We start from the raw sequence: 22,763 nt of genomic DNA on the forward strand, positions 1-22,763 counted from the left end.
ATAATGGGTCGTGTTCTTTGTTTTTGTGAGATGTGCAGTGCAAAGTGTATGAAAATGCTGGGAGTCTTCACTTCTCTTGGACACACTGGGGGTTTTTTGTACAGATATTGATTTCAAACAAAATTTGGTTTTGTTACAGTCAGTCCCCTCCAATGGAAAGCAAAACAGACAAGAGGAGGTCGTCCTCAATATCATGAGGTTTATCGTTGGTTTTGTAGCCATTAAAACTGTGTTCGATTTCAGCTCCACAAGTGGTGCCAAAAATGAATGTTACCAAACAGGTTTGGAAACTCACGCCATTGGTTGAGCCAGAACTTGCCATGTTGGGCCAACATTAAGTCAAATTTTTTGCAGAATTTAACCTAGAAATGGCTTACTTACAGCGGTCTCTGAATAAGAAAGGACAGGAGAAAATGTTGTAAAGACACACATCAGCTCTTACAGTGAAGGGCTCCCTGCATTTCTTTAATGTGTAGCGTTAATCTAATCATTAACAAGGTTTTTTTTTCTCCTTCATTTCATATCAGAACCACTAGTGTTTGGTGTGATGGCAAGCTGAGTGTGTTTTTCCACATTTACAGTTTATCAACTGTTTCCTTTTTCCCCTGTTTCTCATCCTGTCATGGCTCAGTAAAAACAGGTACTCTGTGGCCTATGCAGCGCAGAAGTCATGGCTGCTAAATGCCACTGTAGAGGAAAACATCACATTTGGAAGTCCTTTCAATAAACAGAGGTGAGGTAAAAAAGATCTCAAACTTCACTGTAGAAAATGCTATAATTTTAGAACGTCTTTGTTTGTCATCTATTTAATTTGTCACAATTATTTGTCATTTATGTCATCTGTCAACTTTAATTTCAAATTTTTAAAGTCAACATAAAATCAAAATTGACCCTATTTATTTTAAGGCATAATTCCTTATGCAATTTATGCATATTCCTGGTCTTATTGTGAATGATTCACTGGTGCACTTTTTTTTTTTCAAAATGACCCCCAAAATTGTCCTTGTAATCAATAATCACGTTTTCGTTGTTTTCGTCATTAGAATATTTGTTTTAAGTTGTGCATGACACAAAGTTCCCCTAACATTTCCTTAAACTTTCTGCATTCATGCTCTAATGTTACATAACTGTTTTGGATAAAATGGATAAAATCAAGTCCTATTGTTAATTTTTTTCATCACTACCCCTTTTCACTCAGGAACATACACCTAGTACTTCAGAGCTTAACTGTAGAACATGCCATTATATTAGAACAGCATTTTTCCTTTTTTGACTTGATTTTATGAGTTTCAATTTGAATTTGTTCGTCATAAAGCCAACATAATATAAAAACTGTCATTATTCACTTTCTTAAAGCATGTTCCTGCATTGTGACAACTGATCGGTGCACATTTTTTTCTTTAAAAAAAAGGACATTGTATCATTAATCAAAATAATAACTTGAATTTATGCCGCTTAGCCCATATGAGATCATTAATTAATTAATTTATATATTTATTTGACTCAATAGAATATGTTTTAGGTTGTGCATGACAGTTCAGCTTACATTCCTTTAACCTTTCTGCAATGTTTTATAATTTTTTGGCATTCTGTTAGAGGCCTAGATCCAGGCCTATTCTTTTTTTTCTCATTGAATATACCTTTTTGCTTGAAATATGGCATATTGTGGAAATAAAATTGGGTGTCTGGAGACTGCATTGACTAAGGTCAAAATGATTGAAAAAGTGCTGTGAACTTGTCATTGCGGATTATAGCTTTAACACCACTTTGATTGTAAATCAGTCAGCACTTACACTGATTTTTTTTTTACAGCGTTCAAGGCTAGATCTCAACTATAATAAAACTGTCTGTGGAAACTTCGGGTCATGACATTGTTCATTTTTACTCCCTGGAGAGCTTATGTCTTCAAGAGATCCTAGCCTTTGGTTTTTGAGATAACATTCTTATATTTTTAAACTCTAAATATGCTGAACAGATACAAAGCGGTGATTGATGCCTGCTCGCTTCAACCAGATATCGACCTCCTTCCTTTTGGAGACCAGACTGAAATCGGAGAACGGGTAAGACAGGACTGTGCACTGTGTCTGGGCTTGAGACCAGCTCTCTGACCTCAGCTGCTGTGATACTAATCAAATAAAGAGCTGTTATTGAGACTACCATGACTTTTACGTTATGTCATCAGAATCAAAAGGGTTTCATTGGTGTTTGCGTGTTGTAATCCTGCAGGGTATTAATCTCAGTGGTGGTCAGCGACAACGGATCTGTGTGGCCAGAGCTCTATATCAGAACACCAACATTGTTTTCTTGGTAGGAACCAACTTTTCCAATACAGATAACTTCATGATAGTGTCTTACCCTCCACCCTCTACAAGTGATATACCACACGTTTGAGTCTTATGAATGACCACAGTTTTAATTAAATTTTAGAGGTCTTCCCAGAAGAGATTTCTTAACTGACACATGATAGCACAGGGTAAGTTGTGGCAGTGATAGCAGAAAACAGTGATGTGTAAGGGCTGTTATTGGATTATTGTACATAACTACACACCCTTCTGGACAGGATCATGAATTCACCTCATTCCAATTACCATTGCTTGGAGTGACGTTATGTCTGACATCCTAGAAAGTCAATGGGGTTGATTCAGTGTCTTTCCGGGTCGGTCAAGAAGCGATTTAAGCACATTTAAAGTGCATTTCTATTGAAATAGTTATTCTCTACAGTTGAACAGTTTTCTGAATTGAAATGGTAATTTTTTTTGTATTTACACTCTTAAAAATAAAGGTTCTTTATTGGCATCTATGGTACCATTGAGAACCTTTAACATCCGTTGCACAAAAAAGCTTCTTTATAGTTAAAAAGATTATTCTTTAGATGTTCTTGGCACAAAAAAAAATGGTTCTTTTAAGTAGGGTCACCCTAGTTTTGGGTTTGCTTACCTGTAGGATGACCCATTCTCTGCCCTGGACATCCACCTCAGTGATCATCTGATGCAGGAGGGCATACTGAAGTTCCTTCAGGATGACAAACGGACAGTGGTCTTGGTCACTCATAAGCTGCAGTACCTCATCCATGCTGACTGGGTAACTACCTGGGGTTTCTTTGACATTTTGAGGCTGGTTCTTCATGATACTCTGAAAAAGGGAACGTTTTGAGTAATTCAAGATACATTACTTGAAAATAATCAAAACCAAATGGCTTTAGACTTTGTCTTACCTTCACTGTGTGGTAGATAATAGCCATGAAGGACGGTTCATTGCTGAGAGAGGGGACCTTAAAGGATATCCAGACTCATGATGTGGAACTCTATGAGCACTGGAAGACCCTGATGAACAGACAAGACCAGGAGCTTGAAAAGGTCTTTCTGCTTTAAATCCCAGCTCATCTTTCAAGTTTTTTACACTTGCCAACTCTTGAATAGTTACAGAGAAAAATCATATGTCATGCAATTTTTTATAAAATCTGTTAACTCTGACTGCCCAAAATCTATAGACTGGCTATGACTGGCTTATGACTTAACAGTTTTGAAGAAAGATTTGAAAAAAGGTTTCTGTTGCTTTGTTTTAGGAGACTGAAATGGAGAGTCAGACCACTCTGGAGAGGAAGACTTTGAGGAGAGCGTTCTATTCCAGAGAGGCAAAGAACCAGATTGACGATGAGGATGAAGGTAATTGTCCATCAACATTTCAGCACTACATTTCCTCTTTTTTATTACTTGTAAAAGCATCTTGGACATCTCTATTTCATAGAGGAGGAGGTGGAGGAGGATGACGATGACAACATGTCCACCACCACCAGCCGCCGTTCTAAGATCCCATGGAAGATGTGCTGCCGTTACCTTTCCTCAGGTGGCTTCCTCATGGTCTTCCTGATGGTGTCGTCCAAGCTGGCCAAGCACTCGGTTATGGTGGCCATCGACTATTGGCTAGCAGCTTGGACGTCCTCAAACCAAAGTCTCGCCGATCCATTTGTCAATGCAACCAATTACACAAAGAATGATGACACACAGATCGCTGAGGTGATAAGTCACTGCTGTCTCCTCTTTCAAATGTTGTCTTTAGTATTGTACATTATAGTTATACTGAAGTGGAGCTCTTTGGGGGTTTTACAGCATCGCTCCTACGTGCCAGTGTTTATTATCCTGTGTGGAGCTGCGATAGCACTTTGCCTCATCACTTCCCTAACCGTGGAGTTTCTAGGAGTGGCTGCAGCTACAAACCTCCATCACAACCTCCTCAACAAGATCATTCACGCTCCCATCAGGTACTTACACATTATTTTGAAACCTACATTTATTTGAAAGTCGAGGAGAAGACAATGGGATATCAGTTCAACCAGGAACATCATTATAAAATGTTCTTTTGTATCATCGTTAGATTCTTTGATGTCACCCCACTCGGTCAAATCCTGAACCGTTTCTCAGCGGACACCAACATCATCGATCAGGTGAGAGAAAGGCCTGTTTGATTCAAGTGTCAAGTACATCGCTTTCATTTTAAGTCCACTGAGATGAGCAGCCTTGGGTGTTCACACAAATATGTGACCTCAGTGCTGCAGTAGTCAACATTATCGTATTAATGAGATGAAGAATGTGGCGTATGTGTGCAACTTTTTCGTTCTCTCTCCACAGCACATTCCCCAGACACTAGAGTCTCTCACTCGCTCCACTCTGCTATGTCTCTCAGCAATTGGAGTCATTGCTTTTGTCACCCCTTCTTTCCTCATTGCACTGGTGCCCCTTGCTGTGGCTTTTTACTTCATTCAGAAGTACTTCCGGGTTGCTTCCAAGTAAGTCGTTCACTGAAAGGCGAAAATGCACTCTTTGGCTAAACGTGATTCAATTATGGATTTCACACATTGGAAATATGTTATCTCTATCAAGTACTTTGTATAGGATTAACTTAACTGAATTAAGTAAGCCCAGCTTAATTTATACATGTCAAAATAACTTAACTGAATTAAGTTAATGGTTTTTTTTTTTTTTACTTCATAATGTTTAATAAAAATGTCATATCTTGATCTTCTGGTGAAAATGACAGACTTCCCTCTGGTGACGTACACCGGACTTCTCCAATCAATTAGTTTGCTTAAATCAAATCTTGCTTACAATCGACTGTAAGCCAGCATTCATTTTTGAGTGCAATGTCCAATCAACAAATGATAAAAAGAATCAAGTTGCCGCTTTTTTTTTCTTTTTTGATAATCTGTTACACTCAGATGTATACCACAAGAAAAGGTCTTTCAAGTCAAGTCAAGTCACTTTTATTTCTATAGTGCTTTATACAATACAGATCGTCAAAGTAGCCTCTCAGAGATAAACAAGAAAATAGTATAATCAATTGTGACCCTGGACCACAAAACCAGTAATAAGGGTCAATTTTTCGAAATTGAGATTTATAAAGCACATGAAAGCTGAATAAATAATTTGAAAATCTGGAATCTGAGGGTGCAAAAAAATCTAAATATTGAGAAAATCGCCTTTAAATTTGTCCAAATGAAGTTCTTAGCAATGCATATTACTAATCAAAAATTAAATTTTAATATATTTACAGTAGGAAATTGACAAAATATCTTCATGTTACATGATCTTTACTTAATAGCCTAACTATTTTTGGCATAAAAGAAAAAGCAATAATTTTAACCCATACAATGTTTTTTTGGCTATTGCTACAAATATACCCCAGCGACTTAAGACTGATTTTGTGGTCCAGGGTCACAATTATGGAAACTCAACTATTGAGACAATTCTGCTCTAAAGCAGCTCTAAAAGATAAGTAGTCTCATTTCACTACTGAAAATAATACTGAAAACAAGTCAGAATCAAATCCTTTAAAGTCAGCTATGATTTTTTAAATGACATTTTTACTTCCAGAACCATACTAAACTCTATTTACTCTTTCTCTGTGTCTGTTGCTGTCGTTTTCTTTTTCTCCTTCAGAGATCTGCAAGATCTTGATGACTCCACTCAGCTGCCTCTTCTCTGTCATTTCTCTGAGACTGCAGAGGGCCTCACCACCATTCGAGCATTCAGGTCAGTGAATTGTGGGTTTTCCGAATGCACGTGGCTGTTTGCATGAACCACACTTTCTCTTTCTCTCTGTTTTTCAAGACTGGATGCAGAACTAAGCAGTTGCATATGAGTGAGAACAGAATTAAATGTGTCTTTATGATGCAAAGCCTACTGTGTACAATATCAGCCATGCAGAATTGATGCAGTCTCAGTGGCTCCAGGCCATTTCTTATAAACACATTGTGCTTATTCACGCATCCTTGACTTAAAGTAATCCAGCAATAAACATTAAAAGATTAAGCTTTCATCTCCTCTGTTAAGTCTCCAGAGTGTTTACTTGAATGAATTGAACGCCCTCATCCTTCACTGCTGTGTTAGCTCTAGTCGGTCATGGTTCTGTATCACATACTAAATGGTTTTGACACAAAGTAAAAGGTCTCTGTTTCCAGGCACGAGGCTCGTTTTAAGCAGCGGATGTTGGAGCTAACGGACACCAACGACACAGCCTACCTGTTTCTCTCTGCTGCCAACCGGTGGCTGGAGGTCAGAACTGTGAGTAAAGTTGAGTTCCCTTTCATGGGAACTTCGAACTGCGTCCTCTAGGGGTCGCTATGGGGAACGCCTCGTCGTGACCCGTGTCTGAAGCATACATTGAAAAAAAACACCAACTCGTTGGCCGGCGACAGCCATGACGTCACTACCGGTGCGACTCCAGTATAAATCGGCGCCGGGAGCTACACATCATTCACTTCTTCGTCTGAAGCTTGCGTCCGCAGCATGGCAAGAAACCTAGAGGACGCAGTGTCTCGTTCCCTACTCAGGGAACCATGGTTACATAAGTAACCTGAGACGTTTTAATGGATTTCAGAGGTGGTGGATCTGAAGAAAGAAATATTAGGGTCAAAAGTACTTGCACTTTCTTACCAAAACGATACTGTAGTATAGGTAGTAAAGAAATCATCTGACTTTCAAATGCAATGTTAATATAAAGAATAGTATATGTAATGTTCAAAATTACAATCTTGCTGATCTATTAATTATAATTATATAAATCAATAAATAACATTCAGTGAAAGTAAACACAAGAAAGAAATTAGAAACTGAACACTAAAACAACAAAAAAGACTTTACTGAAATGTAGAAATATCAACACAATCTCATGGCAGTTCATAATTAGTGACTAATTCATGTGAATTTGTACGATCCCTTTTGTTCGTTTTTGTACAATATGCTTACGCCCCGCTGAGGGTTAGGGGTGGAGCTTCATGTTTTTTTTCCTAAAAATCATGTTTTTATATGATTGCATTTTAAAAATTAATATGAAAGAACTAACTACCTTAAAGCACTAAAATACTTACATTTTCTCTTTTAAATTGAATTCATTAATATTTATATTAATACTTTACTTTTTCTAAAAAAAGAAGCATGTACAGTAGGATTTTAGTAACAAAATTGGTTCAGAGAATTGTAACATTTAATTAATAGTATTATTACCAACTAGTAAAACTTTGATAACTTAAAATATATAATAGCCTATATAATAGCATTTGTATTTTCCTCTCAGGATTATCTGGGTGCTGTGATTGTCCTCACTGCAGCAGTGGCAGCGATCTGGACCTCATCTCAGTCTGGTCTGGTTGGACTTGGTCTAACATATGCCCTCACTGTGAGTTATCCATTTAAACACAGCTTTATTGAATTTCTAGCATGCAGCAGTGGTCATCAGTGATTTAAAATCACTTAAAAGTCCTCAACATGCTTTGTGTTAAGGTGACAAACTACCTGAACTGGGTGGTGAGGAATCTGGCAGACCTGGAGGTCCAGATGGCTGCGGTAAAGAAGGTCAACAGCTTCCTGAGCACAGAATCTGAGAACTATGAGGGATCCATGGGTAATAAATCTTTCCCTGACACTTTTAGTATCTTTTCTAATAATAATAAAAAAAAATACATATATTTCGATGATTATCCAGAGTATTATTTAGTCTCTAAATAAAGATTTAGATTTACTAGATTAAAGCCCATATTTCCAGCTTTCTGGCTTCCAAAGTGCTGCTACATGTGCGTTTCCTCACATTTTACTGCACTAGGACAGAGCGACCTTACACAAACCACTGAGAGCTTCATGAAAGGACGTTTAGTACATCTAAGCTCGCCTCTAGAGATGAAGGCCCTGAGAAAAAGGAGAAGGTTTAGCACTATCCTGTTAGTGCCACTGATAGCCTCAAAAAATAGCTTATTCTCCATCTCCTTCTCAGTGACATAATGGAAAACTGAGCTGGATAGCAGTAGGCATGAGACTAAACTCTGACATTTGGACACCATATATAGCTGTGTTAATTGCAGCTTGTTAAAGTGCTCACTTGCAGTGTTCTGTTTTTTTTTTGTTGCCATTGATGTATCAGTGTTATGTCTACTTTATACTCTCCTCAGATAAAGTCAAGTGTGGCAGCACTTAATCCACTGACTGGGCAGGATAGAACATTCTGTAAATGAAATTCTATCAAAAACATACTCTAAAGATTAAAGGGACATTTAGTTTTTTCCACTTAAAAAGGTTGTGCACCTAAAGAAAAAAATAGTACTAAAATGATGTGCACTCACATGAAATTATGCCTCCAGACATAATCGGTGGCCTAGAAATGCCATTTTATTCTATATGAGCATGGTAGCCATTCATGATGGCGTCACGTTGAGATCATATGACCAGTCGGAAATGTCAGTTTCGCTAGATTTTATCTCGTAACTTATAGCATGACTATATTGGCCTCACTGCTGAATATATAAAATATCGATCTACTTTAATTTCAGATGTCTCACAGGTACCGGAAGACTGGCCGCAGCATGGCGAGATCAAGATCCAAGATCTGTGTGTCCGTTATGACACCATGCTCAAACCCGTCCTCAAACACGTCAATGCACACATTAACCCTGGGCAAAAGGTACACAACAAGCCACTCTCAGAAAAATAAAACACTAAGTTATTTACTTCTGCAATTTATTTTATTTTAATTTATCCAAATGTTTTCTTATTTTTAAAGTGAAATATATCATTAATGTTGTATGAATAGGCGGTGAATCAGCTATTCAATATTAACTGTAAAAAATGATTGTGATTTTAACAGTAAAAGGCTGTAAAAATGCTACTGTAAAAACCTGTTAACTGGTTAACCGTAAGTTTCCATACTATATTCGGTGAATAAATGTAGTTACATTTAATGTAATTTTACAGTAAAATACTGTTAAAAATACGTTTTTTGGAAGTTAAAAAGTCATTGTATAATTTACAGTGAAAAACCGTAAATTGATACTCCCAGAATTCCCTGCATGACACTTCATATTTGATGTTTTTTTTGTTGAAATAACGTTTCTTCTTAGTATTTTCTTTTCAGTTGTGTACATTAGGGTTTAATCTTACATCTAATGTTGTTAAATTAATGTTTATTGCATTATTTCAGTACCATGTGTGTCACCATGATGGAGTTTAGTGTTAGTGTGAATGACACTGTGCACCTTCTATATAAGTATTGCTTTCCTCAGCTCGTAGAAAAGCTGTTTGTGATGAGCTTTGGTTCATCATGTAACTTTCTCATCACCACCAGTTTTTGATGGTTATCAGTGCATTACAGTGGTTCAAAACAGATATTAACACTTCAGTATGTTGGTTTATTAACACTACATCAGTTAATGAAATGCGGTATTTTATTGTGAATTTAAGTTTAGTCTGTAAAATCTAAAATGTTGCTACCATATTTTTTACGGTAAAGTTCTGGCAACCACAGCTGCCGGTATTTTACCGTAAATTTCTGATTTTTTTTTTTTACAGTGTGGGCTTACCAAGCAATAAATCGTTGCTATTGTTAACTAAAACTAAAACTATTCAAAATAGTTTTTGGTAATTGAAATGAAGCTAAAATAAAATATAAACATGTTATGAAAATTTTAACTTAAAAACTTTAACAGAAATTAAAAATGTTGCATTGGCAACTAACTATAATAAATATGTTTAAGCTGAACTACTCAACTAAAACTACTAAAACTGCTAAAACTGAAATAAAATAAATTAAGGCTAAATAGAAGTATTAAAGAACAAAACTAATAAAAATGATAAAAGTGCGTTATAAAATTACTAAAATGTAAACTACAATTAACATGAAAACTAAAATAAATCTAATTTATAATATTAATAAATACTATAATAGTATATAAATAATACTAAAATAACACTTCAATGAATAAACATTATTATTACTCTCAAGCTGTAATGTATGTTGTCCGTTACCCTCAAAAGTATCAATAAAAGGTCCTAGATGTCACAACCTTCAACCGAAGCTGACAATGAGAATTTGGCAGTCCTGATACCAATTGTAGCACATAACACTCAGTTGCGGTTTTGTCACCGTGGCGTTTATTTTTTCAGTGCTCTTCGAAACCGCAGTTAATCACTGCCTGAATATCAACTACACAGTGTTCCTACGCAATTTGCAACTCCGTCATCCACTTTTATCTTTATTAGTCTTGTTTTTAAGCGGCAACCTGGCTCTCAATATACGAGCATGACAGCACAGATGGCTTCTTATTGTGACATGGGAACTTTAACTGTCCACACTAGTTTGTGTAATTTAGGAGAACAGCAGCCCTGAGCGTGTTTATACAAAAGCAATCTGAAAATATCAGGCTGTGTCAAGTGCTTACATCTTATTCTTTCTGTCTCAGGTGGGCATCTGTGGTAGAACGGGCAGTGGAAAGTCTTCGCTGTCTCTGGCCTTTTTCAACATGGTGGATGTTTTTGAAGGTAGGTCTTCCCAGGACACTTCCAAGTTTCTATTTAATGAGATATTATGGTTCACTGAGCATTACAGCACTCAGATGAATGTCAGGCTTGCCGCTGGGGAGACGCTGACCCTTGTGGATCCCTAGAGAAGAAAAAAGGAGTTAGGAAAATATGAAAGAAAAGCCATGGACATTTTTGATAAAGCTATTTTTAATGTCCTCAGCTGCTTACCCTAGAAACATTTATTTCTTTGCCCGTGTTGTTTGTTCTTTTACCTTCTGGTTATTGTAAATTTGACAAGCAGCCATGGTGTCATATTTAGACATTAACCATAGAGATCTGTTGAGTCTTACTGTCATTATTGACAGAATTTCTTAGCCTGGATGATTTAAAACGGAGCCATTGCAACAGAAAGTGCGTAAAAAACTATGTTATCTAAATCATGCAATATATGTAGTACAATGTTCATTTGAAAATGCTAAATATTTTTCTCTACTTTTTTCCTTCATAATTAAAAACGAAATGTAGAAGGATTAAAGCAATGCTATAAATAACAGTTATAACTAAATAGTGTTATTTTTGGGGCATTGTTTTTGCAGTATTAACATATTTTTCCATGTCAAAATAAATCTTTAGCCAAATCAAACAATTCACGCTGTTTTGTGCATATGAGCACTGTAAGAGATGTTTTAAATCAGAAGTGCACAGACTCTCTTTACTGTGTCCATATAAAGCTAAAATGAAAATTTTAAGAGCTGTGTTTGGTCTCCTGATATCCACTACAGACCATTATGTATTAAAGTCAAGTTATTGTAAACTGACCTGAACGCCCAAAACTAATAAAAACAATCCTTCAAGGAAAGAAGAACATTTTTATTGTGATTTAAGATTTTGTGAGGAACTAAATATAAATCTTATAGATTTAGATATGTTAAATATCTGGGTAGCTGACACATGTCTATGGACTTAATATTCAAATTTAAATTGATTTATGATGGAAAGTGCATGTTTTATGTGCTGTAACTGATTATCACCATTTCTTCTCACAATTTTTAAACAGCTTTTAAACGGTTTAACAATAAATAAATAAAGGAATCTAATATTCAGTGTAGTGAATATGAGCTAAATATAAAATATAAACCAGAGATGTTATTGTTGACTAAAACTAAAACGTTGTAAAAAAAACACACATTTTTAAAAAATAATAAAAATTTAAATGAAAAATAAATTAAATATTTTTAAAAAATCAGTAATAAAATATCACTATCAATGTAGTGTCTCAAATAATATGAGCTAAATAACATAAACCAGTGTTATTGTTAACTAAAACTAAAATAATTAATTAAATAATAATAATAGAAAAAATTATAAAAATGATAAACTAATAAATAAATGAGCTAAATATAAAATATAAACCAGAGTTGTTATTGTTAGTTAAAACTAAAACTATTAAAGTTGTTCAAAAATTTTTAATAAATAAATATATATATTAGATGAAAATCTTCAACTTAAAAACAAACAGAAATGAGAAATTGGATTTCTTTGGCAACTAACTGAATAAGGTACTACAATAACTAAAACTGAAATAAAAATAAATAAAAAATGACAGAAACAACAAAATTACTAAAACTTCAAGTAAAATACAGAGAAAAATGAAAAGATAAAAATAAAAGCTAATTCAAAATCGTGTGTCACGATCTTTTTTTTTTTTAGGAAAGATTGTTATTGATGGCATTGACATCTGCAAGCTTCCACTCCAAACCCTGAGATCCCGTCTGTCAATCATTCTACAGGATCCAGTGCTGTTCAGCGGCTCCATCCGGTATAAACACGCAAACATGCTCACTCAAACATACAAACAGACACAACATACATTTGTATCTGCGTAATACATGCACCTCACACGCACTCACTGAGGCTAAACTGACCCAAACAGACAAGACCAGGACCAAGACCAAACACTCACTTCCTGCCTGACATTTTTAATCAGAAGTTCAGCATAAACACAGATCATTTACAAAACACAGGGACCCCCAGGATGTGAAATTGGGTACGTTCCAATATATTGGCATTGCATAAATCTGCTGTTCTCAGAATAAACTATATATTCTTATGTATTTAGTATTTTATTTCTCTATATGTTTCTTTTCAAACAGTGTTAAGTATTTATTTTACTGGATGTTCAACATGTTTCTACAAGTGTCCTCGGCTCCAAGCTTGTTTGAACTTCTCATGGATACTAAGTGTCCATATGGGATTTGTTTAAAGAGGCTGCCAAGGGATAAGAAAGAAAATAAAACTGAACCACCATCATAAGTCATCTGGGAATGGTTTTGGGCAAGCTGTTGTCATGAAGATGTTTATACAAAGCAGGCCTAATGGATCATTGGGCCCAGGAGGCAGAGCGTACCAGTTATTAGTACAGCAAATCTTTCCTTGATTTTAATTTTGGAAAATGTACGGCCATAAAGGAAGAAGCTGTAGTTGGAATCCATTTCCTAGTGTTTTAAAAACAGATGTGAATATGTGTTAATAAGCATTTTCTCTTATGGTCATTGGGTGCATTAGCACTGTGTCCCTTGAGTGTGTTATTCATTTAAAGGGATAGGTCATCCAAAAATTTGTATTCTGTTATATTTATTCAAGCTTATGATGTCCCACATCTTTCTGAAGTGGAACAAGAAAAGAGTTATTTTGAAGAATGTCCAAGCTGCTCTTTTCCATAAAACAAACGTGAAGGTGATTTTTTTTTTAAACGTTTTTTTAAAGAAGTCTCTTATGCTTTTATTTGGTCCAAATTACAATAACACAATATTATTTATTTCTGTGATGGCAAAGCTGAAATTTCAGCATCATTACTCCAGTCTTCAGTGTCACATGATCTTTCAGAAATCATTCTAATATGCTGATTTAGTGTGCAATAAACATTTCTATTGAAAACAGCTGTTCTACTTTACAATTTTGTGGAAACTGATTTTTTTATGAATAGAAAGTTCAAAAGAACAACATTTATTTGAAATAGAAATTTTTTTAACATTATAAATGTCTTTACTGTCAACGCTTGATCAATTTAATGCATCCTTGTTGAATAAAGAAGAAAAAAAATCTTACAGACACACGCTTTTAAAATACTGCGTGTCAAAAAGTCAATGATTACTGGTGACAAGACACTCAATAACCATTGACTAGTGAATATCGATACGGTTCCTTACACAAAATTATCATATGACTTCAGAGGACTGGAAATGTAGCACACGAGTCATATGGGCAACTTTTAAGATTCTTTAATGGTGCTTTTTTGTCAATTATGGAGTTTAACAGTCCCATTCTCGATTTACTTTCATTGTAAGACATAGAGCAGCATGAACATTCTGCTAAACTTCTCCTTTCATCTTTTTACTGGTTTTGTAACAACATGAGGGTGAGAAATGATGATAGTTTTTATTTTGGGTGATCTATGTGGCTGCTAATTTTTTGTGTGTGTGCTTTTGTTTGCATATGTGCATTTTTAGGTTAAATCTTGACCCCGAGTGCACTTGCACTGATGACAGGCTTTGGGAAGCGCTTGAAATTGCCCAGTTAAAGAATATGGTGAAAGCACTCCCAGGGGGATTGGGTAAGAATGATACTCTCCAACTGTTCAACCCTTATCAGGATCGGTTGGACACCATAATGTCAGTTACCTCATGATTTTGACACCAAATGGAAATTCTCTATTGCAATGAAATGCTGGAGTTTACTAACCTTTTAACGATGACCCGAAGCATTCGGTTTCATTTAAAAGTGATATTTTGTCAATCTGAACAGCTGTAAAGCATCATGCTGTACGTATGTCTTTCCCCAGACGCTGTGGTGACAGAAGGAGGGGAGAACTTCAGCGTGGGACAAAGACAGCTCTTCTGTCTTGCCCGGGCCTTTGTCCGCAAAAGCAGCATCCTAATTATGGATGAGGCGACAGCTTCTATAGACATGGCCACGGTACAACCACATCTACATCTATGGAAGACCATTTCCATTCCATAAGAAAAAAATCTTGAAAAGATTTGGTAGATCATAATTATGACATAAAAAGTCATAATTATGAGATGTCAAAATTGAGATAAAAAGTCAGATTTACAACAAATTTTAAATTATGAGAAAAAGTCATAATTATGACAAAGCATTTGGACTTCTGATATAATTATGACATTTCATCTCAAAGTTTTTTGTCATAATTTTGACATCAATTTCATAATTATGACTTAGTATCTCATAGTTTTTACTACATAATTTTACATAGACTTACTATATAATAATTTCAAAATTGTATCTCCTAATTATGAATTCTCATCTCATAATTCTGAATTTACCAAAGTTTTTTTTTCTTAGGCATTTGGAATAGACTTAAATTTACATCCATTACATTTTATATAATTTGCTAAACATTTATAAGAAATATTCTCAACACATTTTACTTACATAATGTGGTGTATTATAGATTGAAACAGGACATTTTTTGGTATTAAAATGTATTTTGTGGTAAATTCAACAGGAAAATATTCTTCAGAAAGTGGTGATGACTGCATTTGCTGATCGGACGGTTGTCACTATAGCAGTAAGTTACCATATATCAACTTTTTGCTGGTCTATATAACAATACCGGCACAGAAATACTCAAAACAATAGAGAAATACATCTTCAAAGGGATAAAAGGACTTTTAACACTTACCAGGCTTTGACATCTTCACTCCTTTCACTGTTCTCATCTTTCTCCACCAATTCTGACAGCTGACAATCAGTCACTATCAATCTCTTGGCATTAACACATTGGCTCTTAAGAATATTATAAGCTTGCTGCCACGTTTGTACTGTAAACTGTCATTCAGAGCCACAGATACGCAAAAATGGCCTTTCTGCCTCTGTTTGTGCCACTTAAAACGCATTCAGTAAAGTGTTTTTAAAGTGCCACAGAACACCATTGAGCTCTGAATAAATGCATGATCTCTGTCTGCAGCTCAGTTTGCTGCACATTTTCACCCATTTTCCTCTCCTCACCCTCATCACCTTTTTCCCTCTCTTCTTTCTCCTTCTTTGTCCACCTGTCTCTCTTCCTCTGACACAGCACCTGGTTTCCTCCATCTTGGAGGCGGAGCAGGTGCTGGTGTTTGCTTCTGGGACTCTGGTAGAAAGCGACAGTGCTCCTAACCTCTTGGCACAGGAGGACAGCCTCTTCAGCATCTTAGTCCGGACGCACAAGTAACTGTGCTTTGCCTCCGCCCCTAGGTACCTACGCCCTGGCACATTGGTTGGTAACCAAGAGCTTGAATAGGTTGTGTGCAACCTATTAGAACACTTCAGCTCACAGTTACTAACCACATTCTAAAGCCAGCTGACTATGATTTGACTTGTGATTTTTAGTTTTCAACATTAAGATTTTAGGTTTTATCTGGTCACCATTTTTTAATAACCTTTTTTCCTGTTCACTTGCATAGTCCTGTGGTTTGACAAATTAATTATTTTTTTAACATACAAATAGCCACAGTAAAGGTGTTGTGAGACTGTTTTTTGGAATATGACATAAAATGCCCCCTGACCAGGTGTCCTAAGAAAACAGACTCTGTCCTTGTCACAGCACTATAGAGCATGTAAAAAATAAATAAATAAATGAACAGTTGTTGCTTTTTTAGCTAGAATAAGAGAATACAAAAATTACTTCTTTTTTTATAGAAAAATGTTTAGTTGTCTCAACTAGAACTATTAAAACATTTTTAATTAAATAAATTGAAATAAAACTGAAATAAAATATAAATATTAGATGAAATACTACACTAAAATTTGAACTATTGAAGGTAGAGAACTAAAATCACTAAAACTGAAATACAAATAAAATGAAAACTACATAGAAATATTTTAAAAGACTAATAAAAATGACCAAAAAACGTAATATTACTCAAACTAAAATTGAAATACTAAAAATAAAAAATAATTTAAAATATTAATAAAAACTATAATAGCATGTAAATAGTACTAAAAAGAATGCTAGTCTTTCTTTAAGTCCAGGAATGTAGCCAGTGGTATTTATGATTAGCCAATTATTTCAGGGTCCTTTGTGAATTAAAGGCCTGCACCTGCTACACTGGAAATGGGTAAGATGATTGTAATATTCCCTCAAGCTGGTTTTTGATCCTGTAAACAGCAGGTCGATGTTTTACTCTGATTACAGAGCTACAGAATTACAGCATCTGATTCTGCAGTGATTTAAGCAACAAAAGATGACAGTTAAACATAATCTCGACAGCTAAGGTGATGCTTTAATAGAAATAGGTTTGCATACAACTGCTTGATTGTGCCTGTTTTCCACAGCATCGTGTCCACACTATCCTGACGGCTGATCTAGTCATTGTGATGAAGCGAGGAAGCATCATGGAGTATGGAACACCAGAGATTCTCATGGAACAAGAGGATGGCTTATTTGCATCCTTCGTCAAAGCCGACATGTAGAGTCACTCATCTCCATTACCACATTGGTTTATACCACTTTTGGCCTTATAGAAACAAATGACAGCCATTTTGGCAGTTGCATCGAAAAGGACTCGACTAAACACAGACTCTGAAATGTTATTGTTTTATATGAATGCTAAGTACAGTATTATACTCTTTTTTAGCATTTTGTTACCTTACCGCTCTTTTTCTAATTTGATGCGTGTACTCTGAAACGCATAAGCAATAGGCATTTATCTACTGTGTTTTGATTAGTACCAACACTGTACAGAGCATGTCTGTCCAGCTGAGGCCTGACGCTCTTGTCTGTCTGTCTGAAGTGCATTGCTGATACAAATTTAGGGATGGAGGACAAATATAGCTGGCTCTCTAAAGCCTGCTCCCTCACATGCCTGTGAATGCACTCTTGACAGAATCGTGAGCCATCGCTTTCTGGGGAGTCCTGCAATGTCCACCCGATAAACCTAATGTGTTCTTCATACCCTATATACAAAACTGATTGTATTTTATACTTTGTACAGTATTCCTCTTATGCTAATTACTTAACCAAAAGCTTATTTTCAGTTTCTTCTTTGGTGACAATGTTGTGTCAGTCTTAGTACAGTAACATTTTGAAACAAAACCTTTGTTTCTCTCCCCGTCCTTTAATGGAATGCCAGTCTGTACCCTTGCCTCACTTTTACCTTTTAACATTTAGCTTTCTTTATTTGATCGCTATGTTTTCTGGAAGTTACAAGCAAAGATGACCTAAGCAATATGTTGTAACTGACTCTTTGTCCCTGCAGTAAAATGATGCATTGCTGCGACCACTGTGGGAACTCGTTCCGTTCACTGCACGCTGACTGTCAGGGCTTTGATGAATATTTGGAGTGAGTCACACTTGAGCAGTGATATTCCAGTAACTTGTGAACGCAACCATGTGCGTAAAACTGCATGCAAAACAGCAGCACATTTCTACGGTGCCCGTCAAAAACGTTTCACGTTTTTCTGTAATTACTGCTAAGCTCAGGTATTTGCATGTTAGTAATGATGGACTGTTTTAAACGTACATATGTAATTAATATGGCATTTGTACCATAAGCATTTAACAGCATTATGGTGTGTGCCTATTGTGTTTTTTTTATACATGAAATTAAAATAAAAATTGCTTTGTGTGTTTGCTTATCTCTGTTGAGTGCCTTTGCATAGGCCTATATTCAGCGAAACATGTACACATTTATAAGAAATAACAGTAAAACAAATATAAAACTGAAAACTGTTTATTAAACGGCGAAAATGTAAAAAAGAAGGAAAAAAGGAATGCATTTAACTCTTGCATTACTTCGAAGTTCCTGGAGTAGAAAACAAAGTTGTTTGCTACACAGCACTCCCTTCTGTTCACATTTTGACTAATTCATGGAACTCGATGACAAGTAGCCTACTCCCAAATACGGTGCTATCTTGCCTCATTCCTAAATTATATAGGCAGCTATACATTTCCATACACAGAACTCCATTTATAATGTGAGAGAAACATATTAAGTGTGATATTATAAAGAAAACCAATAAATAGTTGTCTTTTAAATTGTGAAAATGTACTGAAGCCAAAGCAAATATCTCCTCACAACTATTCACAACTAAGTGTGTATGTCTCATAGAAGAAAGGATGATAATTTTGTAATGAAAAAAACAATAGGCACATTTGGGTTTATTACTATTATTTTATTGTAAAAATAAAAAATTGGTCTGGCAGTAAAATAAAACAATTCACAATTAATCTCATAATTTGACTGTCTTCAGAAAGCAGGATATGCATTCCATAAATATGTGGAATGTTTAACCTTAAAATAAAAGCATACAAAGTTACCGTTACATAAAATATAGCCTATGTTGTACAATTAAAAACTAAACTTGACTCAAATAAAATCAATTTCGTAGTCTTCCTAGCGCCCTCTTGCGGCCCTCGGGTGTCTCCGGGCCTCAGTTTGAAAACCCTTGCATTATTACAATAACTCATTACATTGCTCTGACACAGATACACATTGTTTTTTCTCCATTTAAAATTTTCAAACATGTCCTGACCTGCAATTATTTTGCGACTGGCAGTTTATCTGTTCTTATTATATGGTTTATTTTATATAGGCTATAGAGACTCTATGACTAACTCTATATTACTTCAGTTTATAAGATATCGTATTTTCACAATTTTTAAGCTGTAAAATAAGGGCAGATTTAGTTAATGGAATATTTTTAAGTAGTTTTAGACTCTTCTCTCCAGGGTGAATGTTTCTCGGAGGCAGCAGGACAGTGATGTACCGCCCATGTGTGTAAAGTCCTGTAAGAGCGCAGCACAATCATCATAAAGATACTTTTTGAAGCCTTTACGCGGTGAGTGTGTTCTGTATAAACTGACACAAGCACCCGGATTAAGGTCTGATAGATGGAAACTCATTTTCTTAACTTTGGTTTATGCTAGCTGAACAGAGTTAGAGGACAGATGCAGGATGGTTATTGAACTGGAGCTGCGCTTTTGACAGTAGTTGAATGGAGAGCCTTTTTTTCCCCTGACCGTTCGCAGTAGACGTGCTCAAATAATGCTGCCGCGTAAAAGCATCATTCCCGAAGAGTTCGCGTTCTCCCCGGCGCTCGTGTCGCCGATTCACCGCAAGCCCGTGTTCAGGGACCGCGTGAACAAAGCGCGCTTCATCGCCAAGAGCGGCGCATGCAACTTGTCGCACAAGAACATCCGCGAGCAGGGCAGATTCCTGCAGGACGTGGTCACTACTTTGGTGGATCTCAAATGGCGTTTCACCCTGGTCATTTTCTCCATGACGTTCCTGTGCAGCTGGCTGCTGTTCGCTATGTTCTGGTGGCTAGTGGCCTTTGCGCACGGGGATCTGGACCCTAACCGTAAACCTGGCGTACAGCAGTGTGTCACTAATGTCAAGTAAGTGCGCAGAAGTCATTTCAGTTATTGTAAAAATGTTAAGTAATAGACATGAGTACAATCTGCCTTGAATGCATTATGTTTGTGCAAATGGAGACTAATAATGTTCAAACTAATGTTGCTAAATTCATATTTTAATAAACGAATTAATGTCCAAATATATATACCCTGTATCAAAACAGTTAAAAGATGTATAATGGCAAACTAATATCTGAAATAATATATATTTTAATTTAATCCAGTAAATCTAGTCAGTTAAAAAAACAAGTCGTCAGATCAGCTCCATAATACAGCATAAAGCAGAAATTGTTGAAAAGGAAATATATATTTCTATAAGGAATGAAGTACTATATAACACATCATTCTTCTTCATTCTTACATTTGTGCAAATGTTACTACTTTTCTATATTTTAAAAACCAAGAATTATAAAAATTATATTAATATATATATATATATAAAATGAAAATCTGTTGCCTAGAACCTGCAATACTAGTAAAACATTTAGACATACCTACTCATTCTTTATCTGTATTTTCTATTAATTAAATAGTAAAAATCACTAAAACTTTGACATTTCATTTTTTTTAATTATGGAAAATATGTAGTGATCAGAAAATTTGAAATTGACAAAAATAGAAGAATCATTTCAAAATCATAATAGACAATTCAATATGCGTTTATTATTATTTTTAATGCGGATAATATTTTTACTAGAGAGAAATTACTAGGTTGTTTTATTCCCCTTAGTTCTAGAAGCCTAAAACGGTTTGGTCTTTTCTCTTTATCTTTTCCAGCTCTTTCACCTCTGCCTTCCTCTTCTCCATCGAGGTGCAGGTGACAATAGGATTTGGAGGGCGTATGATAACAGAGCAGTGTCCCACAGCCATCACGTTGCTCATATTACAGAACATCATCGGCCTAATAATCAGCGCTGTCATGCTGGGCTGCATTTTCATGAAAACTGCCCAGTCCCACCGGCGCGCCGAGACCCTCATCTTCAGCCGCCAAGCCGTCATCACTGTGCGTAACAACCGCCTGTGCTTCATGATCCGGGTGGGTGATCTGCGTAAAAGCATGATCATCAATGCGGTTGTGTGCCTCCAAGTGGTCCGGAAGACCACTACGCCAGAGGGCGAAGTCATACCCATCCACCAGATCGACGTCCAGACAGAAAGTGCAGTTGCTGGCAACAGCATCTTCCTGTTGGCACCCCTGATCATATGTCACGTCATCGATAAGGACAGTCCACTGTATGATCTCTCGGAGATGGAGCTGCAGTGTAGCGATCTGGAGGTCATTGTGATCCTGGAAGGTGTGGTGGAGACCACAGGCATCTCCACTCAGGCTCGCACCTCGTACGTGACTGAGGAGATCCAGTGGGGCCACCGATTCGTGCCTATAGTGACCGAGGAAGAGGGGGTATACTCGGTGGACTACTCAAAGTTCGGGAACACGGTCAAAGTGGCCACCCCACGCTGCAGTGCCCGCGAGCTGGACGAGAAGCCGTCCATCCTGATCCAGACACTCCAGAAGAGCGAGCTGTCGCACCAGAACTCTTTGCGCAAGAGGAACTCCATGCGCCGGAACAACTCTATGCGTAAGAGCAACTCCATGCGGCGCAACAATTCCGCCCTCGCAGTGCCAAAAGTGCAGTTCCTCACCCCTGAGGGTGGACCAAATCTAGCAGTCACATGACAAAAGGCCTGGTTAGTGATTTTCACCTGTCTTTCTCTAGGTCCTTGTCATGCTCTTTTCTATGGTTTCCTCTGTTTTTTGATCATTTCTATCCATGGCAACTCTGGCACACGAGATCCACTTTTCTGGAGAGTTTAGCACCAGCCCTAATAAAACACACCAGAACAAGCTACTTGGTGGACTACTCAAAGTTTGGGAACATGGTTAAGGTAGCCACCCCTTGCTGATCCAGACGCTCAAGAAGAGTGAGTTGTTGCACCAGAACTCTTTGCGCAAGAGGAACTCCATGTGTCGGAATAACACTGTGACTCAAGGGCAACTCTATGCACCGCAGCAATTCCGCTCTCGCTTTGCCCAGAGTGTAGTTCCTCACCTCTGAGAGTGGACCAGATCTTGCAGTCACATGACAAAAGTCCTGGTTAGCGACTTTTTACCTGTCTTTTTTAAGTCCTTGTCTTTCTCTAGGTCCTTGTCAACCTCTTTTCCTCTGTTTTTATCATTCCCATACTGGGCAACTCTGGCCTTCGAAATCCACTTTCCTGCAGAGTTTAACTCTAACCTTAATAAAACACATCAGAACAAGCGAATCAAGGTCTTTAGTATTACTAGGCACTGTCGCTAATGAGACACTAAGCCCTTGTGGTCTTCTTCTACGTGTGCATATATTGTATCTATCTATAATATTTATTTAGGCTATGTATATATTGTATGTATTCATTCTCTCCTTCTATTTATCCAATTGTGTATTATGTATTCATTCAAGTTTATTCATTGATTCACACTTAAAAGTGTGCATCGAAAAGGCATTGTGCAGCAAAGGGGGCGCTAGCGAGCAATCTTCTGAAATTTTAAATAATGAATCGGACACCTTACAGCAGTG

General features: G+C 36.6%; 2 protein-coding genes across 9 annotated transcripts in view; both read left to right on the top strand.

Moving 5' to 3' along the window:
* Positions 1-18,361, top strand: part of LOC107583096 (ATP-binding cassette sub-family C member 9-like) — a 33,849-nt gene extending 15,488 nt beyond the window's left edge. For 5 of the 8 annotated variants that reach the window (XM_016269229.1, XM_016269456.1, XM_016269523.1 and 2 more), the window contains 21 exons: positions 632-733; positions 1,976-2,060; positions 2,227-2,307; positions 2,944-3,081; positions 3,231-3,356; positions 3,566-3,665; positions 3,748-4,016; positions 4,110-4,261; positions 4,375-4,444; positions 4,629-4,786; positions 5,937-6,029; positions 6,458-6,560; positions 7,573-7,674; positions 7,779-7,899; positions 8,819-8,949; positions 10,724-10,802; positions 12,495-12,603; positions 14,294-14,397; positions 14,626-14,759; positions 15,313-15,375; positions 17,124-18,361. In XM_016269229.1, coding sequence (XP_016124715.1) covers positions 632-733; positions 1,976-2,060; positions 2,227-2,307; positions 2,944-3,081; positions 3,231-3,356; positions 3,566-3,665; positions 3,748-4,016; positions 4,110-4,261; positions 4,375-4,444; positions 4,629-4,786; positions 5,937-6,029; positions 6,458-6,560; positions 7,573-7,674; positions 7,779-7,899; positions 8,819-8,949; positions 10,724-10,802; positions 12,495-12,603; positions 14,294-14,397; positions 14,626-14,759; positions 15,313-15,375; positions 17,124-17,261 — 2,458 coding nt within the window. In that variant the 3' untranslated portion in view covers positions 17,262-18,361. Of the gene's footprint in view, positions 1-631; positions 734-1,975; positions 2,061-2,226; positions 2,308-2,943; positions 3,082-3,230; positions 3,357-3,565; positions 3,666-3,747; positions 4,017-4,109; positions 4,262-4,374; positions 4,445-4,628; positions 4,787-5,936; positions 6,030-6,457; positions 6,561-7,572; positions 7,675-7,778; positions 7,900-8,818; positions 8,950-10,723; positions 10,803-12,494; positions 12,604-14,293; positions 14,398-14,625; positions 14,760-15,312; positions 15,376-15,882; positions 16,044-17,123 lie in introns of all 8 variants that reach the window. The other 3 variants (XM_016269299.1, XM_016269601.1, XM_016269667.1) reach the window with 1 other exon arrangement.
* Positions 18,362-19,604: 1,243 nt separating this feature from the next.
* LOC107595650 (ATP-sensitive inward rectifier potassium channel 8-like) lies at positions 19,605-22,763 on the top strand. The gene is made up of 2 exons (XM_016286170.1): positions 19,605-20,187; positions 20,983-22,763. The coding sequence occupies exons 1-2, from the start codon at positions 19,835-19,837 to the stop codon at positions 21,881-21,883; spliced, it is 1,254 nt and encodes a 417-aa protein (XP_016141656.1). The 5' UTR covers positions 19,605-19,834; the 3' UTR covers positions 21,884-22,763.

The sequence above is a fragment of the Sinocyclocheilus grahami genome, unplaced genomic scaffold (genome assembly GCF_001515645.1).
Source record: "Sinocyclocheilus grahami isolate Dianchi unplaced genomic scaffold, SAMN03320097.WGS_v1.1 scaffold1.1, whole genome shotgun sequence".
NCBI lineage: Eukaryota > Metazoa > Chordata > Actinopteri > Cypriniformes > Cyprinidae > Sinocyclocheilus > Sinocyclocheilus grahami.